Source organism: Letharia columbiana (genome assembly GCF_014066305.1).
Source record: "Letharia columbiana isolate WasteWater2 chromosome Unknown xpSc0000087_s0, whole genome shotgun sequence".
Classification (NCBI taxonomy): domain Eukaryota; kingdom Fungi; phylum Ascomycota; class Lecanoromycetes; order Lecanorales; family Parmeliaceae; genus Letharia; species Letharia columbiana.
Genome location: NW_023501165.1, coordinates 147,799 through 166,881, shown reverse-complemented (window position 1 = coordinate 166,881; position 19,083 = coordinate 147,799). Strand labels below are relative to the sequence as shown.

General features: G+C 42.9%; 5 protein-coding genes across 5 annotated transcripts; 3 read left to right on the top strand and 2 right to left on the bottom strand.

The window, feature by feature from the left end:
• Positions 1–284: 284 nt before the first annotated feature.
• Positions 285–1,961, bottom strand: HO173_013116 (uncharacterized protein; the record flags this gene model as incomplete). The annotated part of the gene is made up of 2 exons (XM_037314941.1): positions 285–1,620; positions 1,678–1,961. 2 exons carry the CDS (start codon positions 1,959–1,961, stop codon positions 285–287), a joined length of 1,620 nt encoding a protein of 539 aa, XP_037158183.1.
• Positions 1,962–3,118: 1,157 nt separating this feature from the next.
• On the top strand, positions 3,119–4,615 carry HO173_013115 (uncharacterized protein; the record flags this gene model as incomplete). Its single annotated transcript, XM_037314940.1, has 4 exons — positions 3,119–3,163; positions 3,746–3,805; positions 3,867–4,103; positions 4,223–4,615. 4 exons carry the CDS (start codon positions 3,119–3,121, stop codon positions 4,613–4,615), a joined length of 735 nt encoding a protein of 244 aa, XP_037158182.1.
• A 6,706-nt stretch (positions 4,616–11,321) lies between these two features.
• Positions 11,322–12,252, top strand: HO173_013114 (uncharacterized protein; the record flags this gene model as incomplete). Its single annotated transcript, XM_037314939.1, has 2 exons — positions 11,322–12,064; positions 12,207–12,252. The coding sequence occupies 2 exons, from the start codon at positions 11,322–11,324 to the stop codon at positions 12,250–12,252; spliced, it is 789 nt and encodes a 262-aa protein (XP_037158181.1).
• Positions 12,253–12,467: 215 nt separating this feature from the next.
• On the top strand, positions 12,468–13,034 carry HO173_013113 (uncharacterized protein; the record flags this gene model as incomplete). The annotated part of the gene is made up of 2 exons (XM_037314938.1): positions 12,468–12,833; positions 12,894–13,034. 2 exons carry the CDS (start codon positions 12,468–12,470, stop codon positions 13,032–13,034), a joined length of 507 nt encoding a protein of 168 aa, XP_037158180.1.
• Positions 13,035–14,125: 1,091 nt separating this feature from the next.
• On the bottom strand, positions 14,126–14,722 carry HO173_013112 (uncharacterized protein; the record flags this gene model as incomplete). The annotated part of the gene is made up of 1 exon (XM_037314937.1): positions 14,126–14,722. The coding sequence occupies one exon, from the start codon at positions 14,720–14,722 to the stop codon at positions 14,126–14,128; it is 597 nt and encodes a 198-aa protein (XP_037158179.1).
• Between the last annotated feature and the right edge of the window lie 4,361 nt (positions 14,723–19,083).

Sequence of the window (19,083 nt, the reverse complement as noted above, 5' to 3'; positions counted from 1 at the left end):
GGTTGGGATTTGTGGAGATGGTGAGCTATGGTTTTTCGATTGCACATTTTCGTATCGGTACATGGAATGTTGCCATCTAGACTGTCTATGTTGGTAGCAGTATTTGGCTGTGATGGAGGCTCTGTACTTGCAGTCTTACTCTAGAATCAACGATCCTCGTTCGCGTTCAGCGGCTCTCCCACCATGAATTTTTTAGTAGGAAGGCGAGGGTGGAGAAGGATGACAGGAATTTCAGATTTGCATCTTGCTTCTTCAACTTATATACAACTTCAATAAACCCGTTGCTAATGAGGGCTGTCTTCATCTTGATTGAAATGCTCTCTCGCCCACGGACTTCTCAGCCTGATGGTCTCGCCTCTGTAGAAAAAGATGAAGGGGATCGGCACCAGCAGAATTGCGATGAATCCCAGCAACGAAGACGCCCACTCGTAGTCGAGTTTGTTGTACATTTGCGTCGCGAACAACGGAAATCCAGCGCCCACAATGTTGCGTACCAAGATCACACCTGCGAGCGCAGATGCGGAATAAGTCTGGTAGCTGTCGACGACATAGTTCAAGATACTCAAGATGATAATGTAGATCCCCGCACCGAACACCGCAGATGCAATGATTGGTACGATCCAGTGCACGCTGGGGTAGCTTGTCCAGCCAAACCAGAATAGACTGACTGGAATGAACAGAGCGCCAAGACGGGCCATCCACATCCGTGCTTCGGGGACACCTTTGCCGTCATTCTCGGCGACTCGCCGCAAGTAGTAGCGTTCTTGAAGAGGGTAGAACAGAAACGCGATGATCGGTCCGATGCAAAGGCCAAGGAATGCAAGACCTTGTTCCCCACCATTGAACCCATGGCCTTTTCCAGGCCCGAAGACGAGAGGGAATGCTTCGTTGAATAGGTAGACGAGGCCGTACAGGAATCCATTGTAAATTGCAGCGAAGAATGTGATGGGTTCGGTGAAGAGGAAGTGGAATGGTCGGGTAAGTGTGATGGCGAAGAGCTGGTGCAGCCCTTTTCGCTCATCGGCGTTGGCATCGGTGATAGAATCTGCGGCTTTCAGACCCTCTTTTCTCATGGCTTTGCGTACACGTTTGGTCTTCTTTTGTAGAATGATAGTGTGCCGAGTTTCGGGGATTGTAAAGACGAGCAGGACCCAAAAGGCGCCGGTGATGGCCATAAGTACCCAGAATATCCAGCGCCAGCCGGAGTTGAGGCCGATGTACCCGCTCATCACAAGCGCCAAAGGAGGTCCGAGTGTCGAGCTGAGACCGTACACCGCCATTGGACCACCAGAGTCGTTTCGCCTCCACAAGTCGCTTACGGTACCTCCGGTATTGGTCAATGGTGCTCCTCCTGCAAAGCCGCCGATGAACCTGCATACGAGGATGGTGCCGATGTTGGGAGCTAGGGCCACTGGGAGTTGGAATATGAAGAGAATAAACCAGGAGACCATGTAGACGGGCTGACGGCCGAAATATTCAGACAACGGTGCAAGGAGAACCGGTCCAACGGCAAAGCCTAGAACGTAGAGCGACAGAGCGAGCGTGGTGATTTCGGCAGAAACAAGGAACTCCTTTTGTATTTCCATAGCTCCTGATGAGATACTACCGGCGCACAGACATCTTCCCGAAAACAATCAGCCGAAAACTAGCATTGAGAAGAGAGAATTCGTTGCATACGTGACGACATTGAGCATACTGGCGAAGCAGGTGATGTACCACTTCCTCCGTTTCGCCCAATTGCGAGGATTATCTCGATCATTCGGCGCAAAGGTCAGATAAATTGGGAGCATACCCTCAGGATCTGCCCTGGATCGTGCCAAAGCCTCTTCTTCTGACAGAGCGAGCTTCGAGTCCGGTTTGCTAAGATGTTCCACATCGCCTTTGTCGCTTGCATCTGGAGATGTCTGCAGCGTGTCTCGACCGTAACTCAGGCCCAGCTGCTTCTCCCCGTCGCTAACCATGGCGCTTTGGGTCAAAAGCACTCCTATGTCAGATTGAAGAATTAATATGAAGGAACAGAAAGAAAAGATGCAGACGTGATAGAGACGGAGAAGATGCGAGACTATGTCACTTGTCATGCAGGCATCTGGCGCGCTATGATGTCAACATGTCGGGATCTCGGGCGGATCGGAGTTGAGTAGGCGTCGCGTCCGTATGATGCGTCATCCCATCAAGGATCGGATTGAAAATCACGTAGTACAGTAGAGCCTTGGTTGACTCTTTTCGAAAAGAAAACTGTAAGAACCATCATCTATCATCTGATTTGTGCCATGAACTGCTGTTTCCTAACGAGCAGGAACTTTGAACCCACAATTGTCTTGCTGAGCTCATAGAGAGTGTTATGACGCTGTCACATTGTTCCCTCCCATTTCACCCAGCTCATCCGGATACGCCAAAGTAACCACAATCCTCTCATGCCTCCCCCAGCTTGTCCACCCTCCAGAGTAAAGCTGAGGCAACCCACTCATGGTCTTTAGACATTCCTGATTCAACAACCAAGCTTTGCCTTTCACTCCTACCCATGATGCTTTGGAAACTGCCCTTCCGGCATGAAGTTCTACATTGACTTGACAAGTGTTATGAACCTTGGTTACTGGTAGCTGATATGGATCTTCGGGCGGTCCGTTGTGGAAAGGGCCTTCTTCCCAACGGGGCCGAGTGGGTAGATGGTTGATTGCGCGAAGGCAGTCGTTGTAGTTGGGCACCGAGGAGATGAGGCTGTATCGACGCGTGCAGTGGTTTTCAAACATGGTTAAGGACGACTTTGCAGATGCCTCCGGGACGAGTAGTCCGATGGAACAGGGGACGAGGAAGAAGAGAGGGAGGAAAATGAATTGAAGGAAAGTGGACATTCCTTGCCAGCCCTCGAACGATCTCTGCGTTGGCTCAACGAGCCACTGGGATTTTGAAGAAAGAGAGCAGCAAGGTCCGTCAAAAGGAAAAATAATTAACGCTCCTGAAAAGCGGGAAGGACAATTGAGACCAACGCAGTCGCCTGCGCGAAAAAATGCTTGCGCCTGTATGCAATGCAATGCAGTGAATGCACCTTCGTGCGCCAATTGCTTCCTTCTCCGACCAAGCGGCTTATCGCGGGATGAAGGTGACTCAGACCGCACAAATGTTTGCATCGAATAGCAATCACCGACTTCTCCCTAGACAATTAGTAAGTTATTGCTGTATCAGTGCTTACATCCTTCCTTCGGTTCTACTCTAGCATCGTAATCAAGTTCGACATGATCTCATAATCCAATAAATCATCAACTCACACTTTGAGTTCAACCTTGCCGCCCTTTTGCAATGCCCAATGGCTAGAAATTGAGTAGAGGATTTCAATTTCAATAACACCATTGGTAGTAGCGGATGAGATGGTGATATAAAGCTCGGAACTGAACGGGCCTCCGCTGTTGGCGGTCACAATTTGTATCACCTGAGTCACTTCTCGTCACCTCAAAATGGGTATGCAAAATCCCGCGAGATGATGTGTGAGGGAGGAAGACAATCAAGCATTGCTTGTTTCTGACGATAGAGACTATACAACCTCTCCTTGTGGCACCCAGAGCAAATTGCTTATGTTTCTTGCATTGATCCGCCACTCTAGCTCACTAGGCACACGATGACCCGTTAGCAAGTGGTTTATCCAGATTGTCGGGAGGTACAAACACAATGGAAGTTCTTCCAATGGTCTACACATCACACCCCGTGACAAGAACACCTACAATCTAGCTGATGGTAGCCTATGATTCAGTCGATACAGTATCAAGACCGACAAATTGGCTCTGAAGATGGCGGAGCCCACCAGCAGCGCGTGAGTGTTGACGAGGAGAGTGGGGCGCTTTGGGAAAGAGCTGACAGTGAGTCTTGTGCAGGACCAGTCTTACAAGACATCTATTGACGCTTTGACAGGGGAGGTTCTCCTTCCAGATGGCTATGAGTTGGCTTACTATACCCTGAGAAGAGCACACGATGGCCATTTGCAGTCCTTTTTGCCCGTCAATACCGGTGCCACATCAGTTAAAGCTGTACCGATCGATGCTCAGCTTCCAGACATACAGGCCCTAGAAGGTCTACAAGCCAATCAAGAAGGTCCAGAATCCGGTTCGCTGGTACCGATTTGCTCTTCAAATCACGTACCAAACGAGTAGCTCTACAACATTCCTGCGGACGAAAGGCATGCGAACCTTACCCACACAGAAAGCAGAGCTTATGGTTTACGCGACCGAAGTCCGCCAAAGATTATTTCTCGGACTGCGTATCGAAGAATGGAAGTTCGCAAGCGTTGCGCTACACGGACCACTGCAGCATGACGAAGAGGGAAGCCGGTATACATTGCCGCAGTCGAGCTAGCCGTGAGGTCACGAACGTGGATGTGGAGGGGGGTGATGCCCAAGTGGACACGCATGGTCAAGGGGCCAGGTTTGAGGAACTTAATGATGCCTTGTACGTCGAACCAGCATACAAGCAACTCTGTTCGGCTCTTCATGAGGAAAAGAACCCAAACTTCTACATGCGGTGTGCAGGAACCCACACTGGGTCAAGACGGACCACGTATCGAGACCAAATTCGTGTTCGGAGCGGAGTAGGCTACCCTGGCGACCTCAACGAAATCGTGCTATGAAGAGCTGCTGACGATACAGCATCGCGCACGAGAGCATCGAGACGTCATTTCCTGAAAATCAATCCCAGTCAACTGTCTTCGATGCTCATCATACCTCCGTTCGACCTACCTCCTTCCACAGCCCAGCATAAGTTGCTTAAACGCCAGAGTGGCAAGTAACCCGGGTAAATAGTCCGTGCTTGGACTCCTCTACGTCCACACCCAACTACAATACGTGGAATATCCGTTTGCTTGTTGGCTCAGCGGCAGAGCACGCAATCATAGTTATGAGGACCACTGCGCCCTTCGAGGGGCGACCCCACGAGACGCAGACCCCAAAGCGTATCAACGGCGACGGCCTGGACTGTTTTATAGATCGTCGCTCATACTTCTCGCCTAGATCTGCGGCACGCGGCTTACCGAAGTACGCCGAATACATAAACGAATGGGATATGATGGAGTAGGGATTGCCTGTCTAAGCTAGCGTACACACTCGCAAGGACTTTGGCACTGGAACAAAGGGAGTACACGGGAGGATGCAATGCAAGGTGGGCGTGGTTTTGGCCATCATTATTGTGGTTCAGCCACGAACTATCCTTGATATAGTCTCGTCTGACCACCACTTTCCAGTCGCACATTAAGTTGGAATCAGCCAATAGGAGGCAGATTTCTACACTACTAAGTTTTAAAGAGGTGTTGTGACTACGCCTTATGGTGGCAAATAGCCTTAGCGTGGCTTCACACCATAGATAGGTAATCACCTCCATCCTTCCTATATACTTCTTCATAGAATATGATAATAAACAACTATGCTTTATGATTTGAGACTATTAAGTATATACCATTTCCAATAGATTATGAGCTCGGAATTCCGCTATCGGATCTCTACACTATTAACTAAGAATACTTATCTATTTGATAATTTGATATTATGGAAGTTAAATAAACATTCCTATATTCTTATTATATATTTTCTATTCACTCTTTCATCCGTTCTTCTATAGATAGCTATATAAGATAACTACGTAAATTTTTTTTATTTTTTTTTTTTTTTTTATTTTTTTTTTTTTTTTTTTTATTTTTAAAAAAAAAAAAAAATTATTTTTTTTTTTTAAAAAAAAAAAAAATTTTTTTAAAGTACTACGGCCTATAAGACGTAGTAAAATAAGAATAAACTATTTCTAAACGACTTATTAAAGAAAGTTATTATTATGGATATACTAGCTAATAAAACCTATTATATAAGAACTACTATACCGAGGCCTATTAATTAGTAGATTTTAAGATACGAAATCGATATAAAGGCCTAAAAGAATCTTAATAACTAAGTATCGAAACTCATCTACTCGATATATAAGAATAAACTAATTAAAGTAATAGAAGATAAGGAGATAGTTATAATAAGGTGGATTAAACTTTAAAACGACTATATGAACTTCGGATTTATTCTTCGCTTTATCAAGTTATAGAAACTATAAAATACTACTATAGTTAATAATAATAACTCGATTAAGACTTATATTATTAACATATATATAAAATTTAAGAACCTTAAGCGTATAAAAGCTTCAATCGATAAATGAATTCTTATTACCCTATTATTAAACAATTTAGATAGAAAGTATAAGAACTTTATACACCGTCTTATTATATAACTTAATAATATATTAGACTTTGACAAAATTGTCACACTTCTTCACGAAGAAGACCGTCTCCTTAAGCGAGACAATAAGGAACAAGCTATGGCCGTTACTATAAAGAAATATTATAAGAAATAGAAGGATAAGAAGGCCTTTAGAGATAATAATAATTTAGAATATAAGGGTAATATTTTAGAATAAGGCCGAGGTGGAAATAATAATAGAAATAATAATTTTGATTTTAATCCCTCGTTAAATAACTCGAATAGTATCTACTATAAGAGATTAGATAACGCACTTAAGTATTTAAAGTATCTACTACTATTAAATGAGAGTAAGAAGAGGTACTAGTCATATAGCTACTGAACCCTTTATAGCGAAAAGATATCTAATTAACTTCGAAATAATAATAATAATAATAATAATAATTTAAATTCTAAGTTTAAAGCGAATATAGCTAATACTACAAATAGGCCGACGATTTCGTAGATTAAAACTACATTTACATTTTAGTAATAGCTTATATTATAATCGATGGTGGGGATACTATAGGAGATGAAGAGTACTAAGACTATCTAATTAATAGCTTAATATCTAAATTAAATAAAGGGGTAATAAATAAAGAGCTCGAAATTAAGTCTCTTAATTATCTCTTAATCGAAATAGCTAAATCGCGAGAACTATAGAAGAATACAGGGAATCAGTTAACACCTCAGCTTAATACCAACTTAAAATTAAGTAGTAAGATAAGCCGAGAGGCTAAAAATATCCTTAACTCTCTACTTAATTCTTTAGAGGATATCGAAATAATTAACGAATTATTATACGAATTCTTAACTTACTTTCTCTTCTATATAGTATATATAAATAATCAACCTACTACTATATACGAATAAATAATAAACTTAGACTATACTAATTATATATTCTTCGATAAGAATAAGTTCATCGACTATTAGTTATATTATATAGATATTATAATAACCAATAGAACTATTATTTAAACGTAGAGCCGCGGTATAATCGAAATAGAATAGCTATTATAGAATAGATCCAGTAACATCGTAAAAGTTAGTAAAGTTTTATATATTCCGAACTTTATATACGAACTATTTTCGATCAGTCAGATTATACGAAAAGGATTTAAAATTATCTTTCTTAGTAATAACTATTATATCCTTTAAGATAGTAAGCTTATTAATAGCGCTTCGAAGATAAATAATATCTATATTCTTAACATCTCACAATCTACAATTAAGGTTTCGATACTTATTTAGAAGAATATAAGGGCTTTAATAATAAGCTTAATATTTAATAAGAAAGTTATTAAGCTATAGTACTATCGAATAGAATATCTAAATAAGGCGAATCTTAAGAGATTAATTAATATAAGTAAGAGTATTACACTAACTTAAAAACCTCGAGTTAAATTAATATATAAGACCTATTTTAAGGCTAAATTTATATAAAAGATTTTAAGAAGAGTATAATACGAGGTACTCGAAAAACTCGATAAGATCTATATAAACTTAGAAGAATCTTTTAATATATCATCTATTAATAAGATTAAATACTATATACTTCTAATTAACTAAGCGACTCTCTAAATCTAGTACTTTACGTATAAGTATAAAAATAAGATCTTTAAGTTATTCTATAATTAGAAAACTTAGATAGAAAATAAATTCGATTATAAGGTTAAGATAGTCCGTCTAGATAATAATATTAAATTTATTAATAGTAAGTTTAAAGAATATTTTAAGAACTTCGAAATTATATAGAAGTCTATTATACTTTATACGCCTAAGCAAAATAAACTTAGTAAGATCTAAAATCGAATTATTATAAATGGAGTGAGGGCTATGCTTTTTAACTCGAAGTTATTCTACTATTTATAATTAGAATTACTTTATATTAAAGTATATTAAAAGAATAGAAGTTTTATTACCCGCCTTTAGAGTATAATACTATATAAGATATAGATAAGCGAATAACTATATCTCGGCTATATAAAGATTATCGACTATATCGCTTAGATATATATACCTAAGAAAAAGCGTAAGAAGCTCGATAAATATAGTAAGAAGTACTATCTAATTGGCTACGAAGGTATAAATATCTTTTAAGTATAAAATCTAGCTACTCGACAAGTAAAATAATCCTTCTATATCGATTTTAACGAATTATAAATAATAATTACTACGATCTCAGATATCGGCTATTAACTAGCCGAGGTTACTAATAACGATATAATAGATATATTTAATATAGAGGGTAACTCTATAGTATATTAACATACATCTAAGACCGCCGTTAATACTAATATAGACTCTATCAATATAAATAAAATTAGAAATATTCTTTTTAATAGAAATATCGAAGAAATCGAAGAAGTTAAAGATATAAGAGATAGTAATATAGGTCTAGAAGGATTTAACGACAACGACGTTAAAGAGATATCTTAAGGTAACTCTATTACTCACCTAGATTTATATCTTAATATAATATATAATTCTCAATTAAAACGAAATCCCATACCTTTTTAGAAAATTCTTCTAAATAATAAATAAAGTAATATTAAAATATAAGCCTAGAGGGCTATTATCTATATTAAGTATAATAAGACTCTTAAATCGAAACGCCTATACTATAAGTAAGTTATACTAAGTTATAAGAATCTAGACTATTATAACTTCGATTCCATTTTCGATCTTATTATTACTATTTAATAAATAACTAATATAAGATATTAATAAGCTATTACGGAGATTAACGATTTTAAGCTATTAATCTATAACTAGATAATAACTAGCCTCTATATTAAATAATAGAAGAAGATTATAGATAAATAAATAAATTCCTTTACTATAATAAATACTTAGAAGCTTATTTCGAGGATAAAGAATATACTAGTTCTTATTAGTAGGTGAGTCTATAAGATAAAGAAGAAACTTAATAGCTTTATCCTCTATAAAGCACGCTAGATAATTCGAGATTTTAAATAAATCTATAACGTTAATTACGACTAGACCTTCGCCTCAGTTATTAAGTCTATATTATTTAAGATACTATTTATAATTATAATATACTACGATTTAAACTATAAGCAAATAAATATTATTACCGCATTTCTTAATATATTACTAAAGAAAATTATCTATATAAAATAGTTTAAAGGGTATAAGAAGAAAAGTAATAAGGTATATCTATTATTTAGAGTACTATATAATCTAAAGCAGTTATTATAAGAATAATACTTCACCCTACGGGACTTTCTTATATCTAAAGAATTTAAACCTATCGAATTCGATTACTTACTCTTTATTAATAAGAAAATATAACTTATCGTTAGCGTGTATATAAACGATATTTAGATTTATAATCTAAAAGAATTAAAACTAATATTAGAACTTAAACGAGATCTATATAAACGGTTCGCTATAACCGATCTTAAGCCATACTTATATTATTTAGATATAGAAATTTAGAGAAATCGCAAAGAGAGAATCGTTCGAATTATCTAAACGACGTATCTAAAGAAGATACTATCACGATTTAATATAACTAACTATATATCTGTCTCTATATTAATGATAGTAAATACTTAACTATAAGAAAAACTAGTTGATAAGACTAAATTAGAAGCTATTTAGAAGTATTAATTAATGATAAGACGATAATATATCTTATAATTTAGACTTATCCGGATATCTGTTTTATTATTACGATACTTTTACGATATAATTATAATCTTAATTCGAAATACATTATAGTTATTAAATGAGTTATTCGTTATCTAAAGAGAATATTAACTTATAGTATTACGTATAGAACGGCTAATATATTAAAAGGCTATACGGATATTAATTAAGCCTCGAATTAAGAGACCCGTCGATCTCTTAAAGCTTATATATTCTTACTCTACGATAAGGCGATTAGCTAAACGTCTAAACGATAATAGTCTATTATACTATTATCTTGTAAGGCTAAGTATATAGCTTAAATCTAGATAATAAAGGAAGCTGTATGGTTGACCAGACTCCTAAGCGAATTGAATATTGGCTTCGGATTACCTGGCAGACTAGTACTAATTAAAGCAGATAACCAGGGGGCCATAGCGTTGACAAAGGACCCTCGCTTTCACTCTCGCACGAAGCACATTGATATTCAATGGCATTTCATGCGGGACCAAGTGAAAACGGGGGCGGTCACATTCGAATGGGTTCCCACAAATGATATGGCGGCGGACGGGCTTACTAAAGCCCTTATCAATAACAAATTCGCTATATTTATATATCAAATTGGACTTAAGAAGAGTTGATAAGGAACAGCCCAAATTCGGACTATGTGGGAGTGTTGGAACTAATAGTATTTCCAGCCTATTATTTAGACTGTATGGGAGTGTTAGAATCAGTCAATAGGAGGCTAGCATATCCACACACTACTAAGTTCTAAAGAGGTATTATAATTACGCCTTATAATGGCAAATAGCCTTAGCGTGGCTTCACACCATAGATAGATAATTACCTCTATCCTTCCTATATACTTCTTTATAGAATATGACAATGAATAACTATGCTTCATGATTTGAGATCATTGAGTGTATACCATTTCCAATACATTAAGTTTCAGGCGGAGATGGTAGCCGAATGAGAGGGAGACAGGAAGCGCCACGACGTCTTTGCACTACTCTTGAAATCCTTTGCCTTCTAGAACCCCATTCTTCTCGACCTTCAGTGGTTGAAAACATAGAATTGCTATGTGGAACAATGTGATTCAAGCAAAGATTCCACAGCTTTTAGACCAAAGAAAACGACACCATGCACGAATCGCAACAATAGCCTTTCATGAGATTCGCTTCACGTTGTCTTGGCCGCCGGGACCAACAAAGGAGGTACCGTGGCCGAAGTGCTAACAATGGCCTTTCGAAACTCCTCGTCCATTGCATACAAGTAGCTCCGTGCGCCAATATTAAAACTCCAGGTCTCCTCGGCATTCTCAACCACCAAGTCGGCTCGCAAGCACAATAACATCCTTCACTCGAGCCTTCGGTAAAAACCCTACTTCACGCAATCGCGAACAGCACGATGAATTCTAACGGTCCAGCTCAGGCGTTTGAGACGCCTTTCAACATCTCCGACTACGTTGACTTCGACTTTGACGTCGAGGCCATCCGACAGAGCGTCCATGTTTCTTCAGAGGCTTCAGTGGTCGAGCCTCTTCAGAGACTGAGTATTTGCGACCCTTACGCTAGTATTATTGACGCGGTTGATGCAGACTTCGCTGGCATTTTTCAGCTCCCCGACGGCAGCAATGCATTGGACGCTGGCTTCAATGCCACTCAAGCAGCTTCAGAAGACGACGGCGTACTTAACGCTCTCCAGGCTCCAACCACAGGTCCCATTTCGACCGTTGGCTTTCCTACTCAGTCAGGCCCATGGAAGTCCAGAACTATTGATGCATTCGACAATTTCATCGAAACCAATGCTGCGTTTGGTGATCCTACTGCCCTGAACCCTGCCTCAGAACATTTGGGCATGACTGACGCTTTCCAGACAACGATTGAGACGCATTCTCCGCGCGACGACTCTACTGTCTTCGAATCGACCGCGTTCAATCCTACTGTTGACCCGGCTACTCTAGAGATACCATGCCATCCTTCAAGTCCGGTATCATTCCCCATGCAGGAGAAAGCTAATGAGCGGTCGACTGCTGTGCCAGAGATTGTGCAAAAGCCATCAATGAGGGTAATTTCTACCCCAGAAACTCAGCGGGAACCTTCAAGGTGGGTACCGGCTTCTCCACGGCTTCAAGAACATCTCAACAAAACGTACGCCTCACAAATTCTCCAAATATGTACCCAGCCAAACGTACCACCCATGCTTTACTTTCCTATGCAGCAACAGGTTGGCCCTCTGCCTAGCGATCCATATTCGCAGCGGAGTATTCCTACTCAGTATGGTTACTCGCAGGTGTCGCAACCAAGTATGGAGATTTCTTCGATTGAGTCATCTTTAGTTATGGCGCGAAACAATGGTTTGTCTCCTCCGCAACAATTGTCGAACGGAGTGTATCGCCCAATCCCTCCAATTACTGACCACGATGCGCCAAATGCTGAAGATCTGGCATTGACTCCGACCAAGAAGCGTGCCCTCGATGCCAACGAACATGATTCCGAGTCAGCCCCAAAGCGAGCCAAAACTGCTGAGGTCAAACCATTGTCCACCGTTGCGATGGATGATGGTTCTGATGATGACGACGAGCCAGTGAGAAAGCGAACGCGGACCGCTCGGCGAAACCCATTCTCGACCGTTGCAAAGGATGACGAGTCTGAGGTTGAAGGGGTTGACGAGTCTGAGATCGATCCTGATGACGAACCGGACGAAGAGTCTGAGGATGATCCTAACGACGAGGCTTACGATAGCGATTCTTCAGGTCTCTCATCAGCACCTCCATCTCCAATCCTGCGTCCCACTGCTGGCGCGCAAAAATGCCCCTCCACACTTCTACCGCGCCATTCAGTCCTCAAGGAGAGTCCCCAACGGCGCTATGAACAGGAGCAGGAATCTAGACCCCTCGACCAGCAGAGAAAGCAATGGGTTCGTCGGCACGCAAACAGCCCCGATGCTAAGGGCAAGGCTCCTAACCGAAAGATGCAGAACTTGCTGAAAGAGATTGAAGATACCGAGGGATTCGCAGAAGCGCAAGGTTACGAGGTTAGAGAGAGCGTGGAACGGGACTCCTTGCCTAGAAGACCCGTCCGAAAAGGGGCGAGGAAGAGTTATGTTGGACAAGAGTAGGGGTCTGGACATAGCAGAAGAGATAGTATTCACGGGATTTTTGTGTCCTCTCTTGCTGGGCTTGCCTTTGACACACTGGCGCTGAAGGCTAGTTGGCTCAAAGTTAGGTAATCTCGGAGATTGCAAGAATATACATTTTGATACTCAAGAGCATTAATATACCAACTACAGGAAGTTGCTGAATTCTCAATTCTAAATCTATGTACAAGCACTCAATGCGCCCGCACAGCTTTTCCTATGAACGTCGCCTTGTTTTTGCTAGCATTCAATTTGGTAAAAGACGTCTTCGCTGTATCGTTCCATTTATGACCTAGTGCTTCAAAAGCAGATGGAGCCATCGAAGACATAGTTCAGGCACACTTGAGATTTTAATGGCAGGAGTTCCTTCGCATGTAGGAGAGCTCGATCAGTGAGTGCAGATTGAGAGGAGAGGGTCCATAGCTGGTGGATTGTGGTCTATGGCGTTCTCTTCTTTGCGTCAGCCACGTGGATGGTTTAGCAGTATCGCTTCAAGGCTGGAACCTTTTTCCGGAGGGGTTCAAAGTTCTAGATTTAACAGGGTCATATAGTGATCTCGTTCATGAACAATACGCATCCCATGCACAAATAGTGCCCACATAGGACACAAAGGAGTGGTTAGGCTGTCCCACGCCTGGGATAGCAAGCCTGATCAGGCGAAGATAGAGGCCTCAACAGGCATTTTCCCGAACCCTAGCGCAAGAAAACTTCCTTGCCTACGGCATAGAGATGGACATGGCGGAGGCTAAATCGCCCAGGGAGGCTGAAATTTGACAAATGGATCCTATCTTTGGCGCGTTACCAGAGTAAACTCGCGGCAGGGAGGAGACAGTTTTCTCGATTTTTTAACATTTCTGCTCTGGCTTGGTTTTATGCGAGAGACGTTCAATTACGAGAGCGAGCCACCATTCGACCATGCTTGCACCGCGAACTTTGCAAATGAATGAATTAATAAAACGCTTGCTCATTAGTACTGATTAGTATAAATTCTTGCATGGACCGCCGAATTCTGACAAACGCCCAAGCACTCCTCCCGAGCACTGGAAAAACAACTTTTTTAAGAGCTGGTAAGCCTACTTCCTCTTCAATGCATTCTTGGGAATAATGCCGCGGTCCGCCAGCTGATCAAACGTCGTGAGTACCTTCTCCGACGGGTGTCCCTCCCATGAATAGCGCCTTCCCGCACGCATGCCGCGCTGCTTGTCTAACTTCTGGTACGTCTGATACATCTGAGCTGCTTGACGGTCGGACCTACGCTCCGGCATCACACTGGCGCGGAATTCTGTCGGGCCTGTGTAGCGCGGAAAGGGGGTTTCGGACTCTCTGGAGCGCTCACGCTCACGCTCACGCTCACGCTCACGCTCACGCTCAGGCATCACGCTGGCACGGAAGTCTTTAGGGCCGTTGTAGCGCGGAAAGGTGGTTTGGGGCTCTCTGGAGCGACGAACGGCCGGTTTGGATGGGGCGCAGCCCATGTTCGCGATTTGGAGACGTTCTGGGATTGAAAAGTGAGTGTGTTTCGGTTGGAGGTCGAGATTGGGAGATGTGGGACGAGACTTCGATGGAAAATGGACGCGGAAGGGAAGGAAAAAATCTGTGAAGGTTGTTATAGTGAGACGGGTCTCAGAGGCACTAGGCTTATCTGGAAAGTTCTTCGTGTCATTGTACATTGTGGGTTTTGCCTAGACCTCCGATGATTCTTTGTACGTTGTCTCAATCATGAAAGAAGTTATGTTCCACAAACCTTTTGTCTTGTACCTTTGTACTCCAAGGTGGAAGTCGAAAGGGATTGTTCGATTGTCAACGAAAATCCTCTGGCAGACAATGTCTCTATACTCTTTACTTCCTCCGTCAACGCTGTTATACTCTGAAACAAAGGAGCAGAAACAAGGCACTCTTTATTTCCTCCTTCAATGCTATTATGCTCTAAAACAAAACAGCAGAAACAAGGCACATTGTCCAAACATTCAAGAGTAGCAGTCAAAGGAAGAGGGATCATCACTGGCGCCCATAAGTACAAGCATTCCCTCAAATGAACATGAAATATTAATTCACACTCAGCTTATTGCAGCACTGATACATAAAAAAAATAAAAGGGTCCAATACATCAACCGACCACACACTATCCCAGAGCCACCACTCCAACCAATCTTCACAACAATGACTCCGAATGTTCGCTTTTCGCCTGAACCTCTTCTCGTCTACCCTTACCTCCACCGCAACTCCCAATGCTGCTCCTGCTCCACAGTCATGCCAGGAGACATCTGCTTCAACTGCGGCCGACTCAGCACACTTCTCGTCACACCACGGCCACCTAGGAACTCAATCGAGAATTGCATGTCAGCCAATACAGACCCAGCACTTTCTCAGGACAGGCAAGTCCTCAGATCCAAGCCATTCGGCTCCCAGTATGATCTCATTGAGGCGCTACTGATGGCGAAACAAAACCTGGCGCAGCAATATTCTCAGCGACGTGTTTTTGATTCGCAACTCACCGAGATAGACGGTCTGCTAGATGCTAGAGGGACACTGGCAGATATCCATGCCCCGACAGCCAAGAACACTGCTCCATTCGAAGAAAGAGCCCCGAGTTCGTCCTATGGGCGTTTTCCATGCCCTTCGAGGACTGTTTCGAAATCCTTCGAAGCGCACTCAATTTGCGCCTCTAGCTCCTGCTCACAGACGCTGCGGTCTGATTCAGTCGCAGTTTCGGACGGCTTGTATGAGGATGATATGCCATATCGCAAAAACCTGGCACGATGGCTGGAAGACATGAGACCTTCTGGAAAATCTTCAGCTAGATTGACTAGGAGGGGGGTGGATTGCCGACTCAATTTGGGTGGCAAGAGCTGTGAATGGGTAATCTTTCTGTAGCCTTTTGTAACCAAAAATACACTTGATGCTTTACTTTATTGGTCCACCATGATGCATGTTCTCCCTCAAGTGACAATTCTCAATGGATAATAAGCAAGCTTAGCAAGTAGTTGTGGCCTGAATATTCCTCCTCTGTCACTCCTACCAATTTCCCTGACATACTCATCTCCGCTCGCATTTTCGCACAACCTTGCTCTATCTTTCGCATCCAACCCATTTTGAAACAGTCTCTTCCTGATTGGACTGGGAAGAAGTATCTAACTCACCTGATTCGGACATACAATGTCAGCGTTTGGCTTCGGTGCGCATCGGCCCCACACGTAGGATTTACAGAGGCAGGTGGCAGTGAGCTGTGACCGTGTTCTTCACTTTGACCAGGAAATTTGGTGCATCGTGGTACGCAAGCTGTTGAAGTGTTAGATAAAGGCGGTGACGGAAAAGGAGGAGTCGAACTTGGGGTGTGAGCAGATATGAAACTGGTATTGGCTCGCTCTGAGTCAGTGTTGTTGTAGTCGCCAATATTGAGCTGGGGCATGAGTGGAGGAAAAACAGGTCATTGGAACACTCGCAGAATGGCACATTATGTTCTTTGAGTGCGAATACGACAAGGGAGCGTGACAAACTTTAAGGGACGGTAGCTGAAGGGGGTGGCTGCTGTCAGGCTGACGGTTTTGGTTTGGCTTGGGTATTCTGTGTATGACGTGAAGCTTTTAGGGTGCTTCCAGGTGCCATCATTGCATTGGCACAAGAATGAGTTTGAGCCGTCGATATAGTAGTAGAAGTATTGTGTACAAGCTAGGGTGGGGGCTGCTGTTGAAGAGATGGTGACGCTGGCTGAACCATTTTGAGTCTCAAGTCCCCGCAGCTGCGAAGCCTTGAATCGAGCCAACGAGGTCACCGACGGATCCTGTCGCTGAAAGAGTGGTCGAAGAGGTGGTGCTAGTGGCTGATCCATACCAAGACCCGATCCCGCGGCTGCGGCGCCTTGGACTAAGTCAACGAGGTTACCAGCCGAGGTACTCACTGTCACGCCGAGGTCATGGTATCCTGAATTGCGTGTTGCATTACTGTAGCTGTTTGCGTCTGCTCCGGGGTCAGTTTGTACTTGGGATTGGAAAGGCCATAGCCAGGTGAACAAGATAGCACCGTCTTCCCTGGGAGACATTGTGGTGGATACGATCATGTGGAAGGCCGCGATGAGTCTTTGCGACCCGAACCCAATAGCATGTACTGGAATGATAAATGTTTTCATCTGACTGGAAATGAGTATGGTTGGATTTCAAAAAAAAAACACCTAAGCTCCGAGACCTATCGGTTATCCAGTCTTCCTCAGATTAGGGTTGCAGCTCCGTCACAGCAAGCTTCTTGGGGTCTTGTGCTGTTTATGCTTACTCTGTCGTAGCGCAAGTCACAGTGATGAACGCAATGTCCCTGAGAGCTATATGGAAAAGCATGGAATCCGTTTCGCCACTTCTTTAGCCTCGGAATCCTTGGCGCCGGGAAAATTGGAGTACAAATTGAATAAGTAAGTCGTACGGAGAACCCGCTCGCACCGCGTTGGAAACCACAAATTGTATCCAGGCTTGATCGCGGACTTCAACATCGCATATCAATGAAGCTCCTTTAGTATTCGCCCTGGATCTCCCTGAAGAATGCGTAAAAAGTTGTGGTTCTCGATGGTCTGGCCATGGTCAGTGACAACACGCGGAGAAAAAGACCTACCGGGCAGGTCAACGCAATATTTCTATAGTCGGCATTCTCTGACTCTTGGCATAGATCAAAGTCGCACAGAAGCGAAGTCCCCAATCCGAAAAGCTGAGGGATTTTTGAGTTTATAAAGGAAGCACTTGCACGTGACAAAACATCAACACCCATAAAGTTCTGCCCGTAAGACAATGTCTATCGTGACAATTCCTAGCGTGGGATATAATATTGTTCCATTTCAATGACAAACTTGGGTGAGCCCAGAATAGGCTGGTAAGCTGATAAAAGGGAAAATGACTAAACAGGTATGTGTGCACACAAGCGGTGAACATTTGTGCGCGCGCGAAATAAGATTGCTAAGAAATGGAACTACCCTTCTCAGCATAATGTCTAGTCCACCTAAACTCGCCGTTCACCCTCAGCATCTCAAACAAGCCTCCCAAATCACATCGCCGCCGCATTTCTAGATCGACAAGTTCTGTCCTCAAAGACGTGCCGCTCTCACCCATTAGTCTCATTCAGCAGTTGAATTCAAAGTCCATCCGGCGGTACCAATTAGCGTTCCCACCAATACTGCATTGACCATCGTTGCCGTTCTAAGACTGCGCCGCATTCTTGGAGAAATTGGCTCGGTGTCAACACCCCCAATCTCGATCACAGCCACGTACGGGAGCTGGCTGTTAACCTAATATGCTCCCCTCGAGGTACACTGGGAAGGCTGACTCCGTCGACACGACCCTGGATGGCGCCTTTGGGTAAACAGTCAAACGATTGTCCTTGGTGCCTCGGCCAGAGCTAATAGGACCTTCGCAATTTTGGTATTGTATAATGTGCACGCCGCACCGGCCATGGTATTGTCCGGCGTGGTGTTCGCGGAGACGATCTCATGAGCTTTAGATGCTCGGCAGATACAGGGGCCTAGTAATTGCTTGGGACAAGGGCAGATGTTTGGGGGGAAAATGGCTTCGAGAAGGGGGGCGGTGAGTGCGGTATGCATGTTACATAATTGGGTGTGGTGGGGTTTAAAGATTTGAAATTCTGCTTGGGGTTTTGATTGGTCCGTGAAGAGCTGAAGAGGTATCTGTTCGAGTTGGTTGGGAGAGTAGGAATGGATGAGTGATTTTCTGTCAAAAGCTTGGAGAGCAGAGACATATTTTGCTTAGTCGTTATGGCCTGAGTGTACAAGAGAACCGTTTGGTAACATGGACTGCCTTCAAATGACCACATCAGTAGCCAGCTGGGAACGAAAGTAATCCTACCGAAATGAGCAGGAAGTCAGTCCGCCGCAGGAATATAAAAACACTTTGGTATCGACAACTGGGACAGATTTGTCCGATTCGCATGGCTTACTCGATATTTGGAGACTTGGGAACTTGGTGATCTGCTCTTCCAACTTTGGAAAGGTGTCAGCGTACAAAGACTGCATGGGACCTTGCATGCGTGGGCCTTTTCA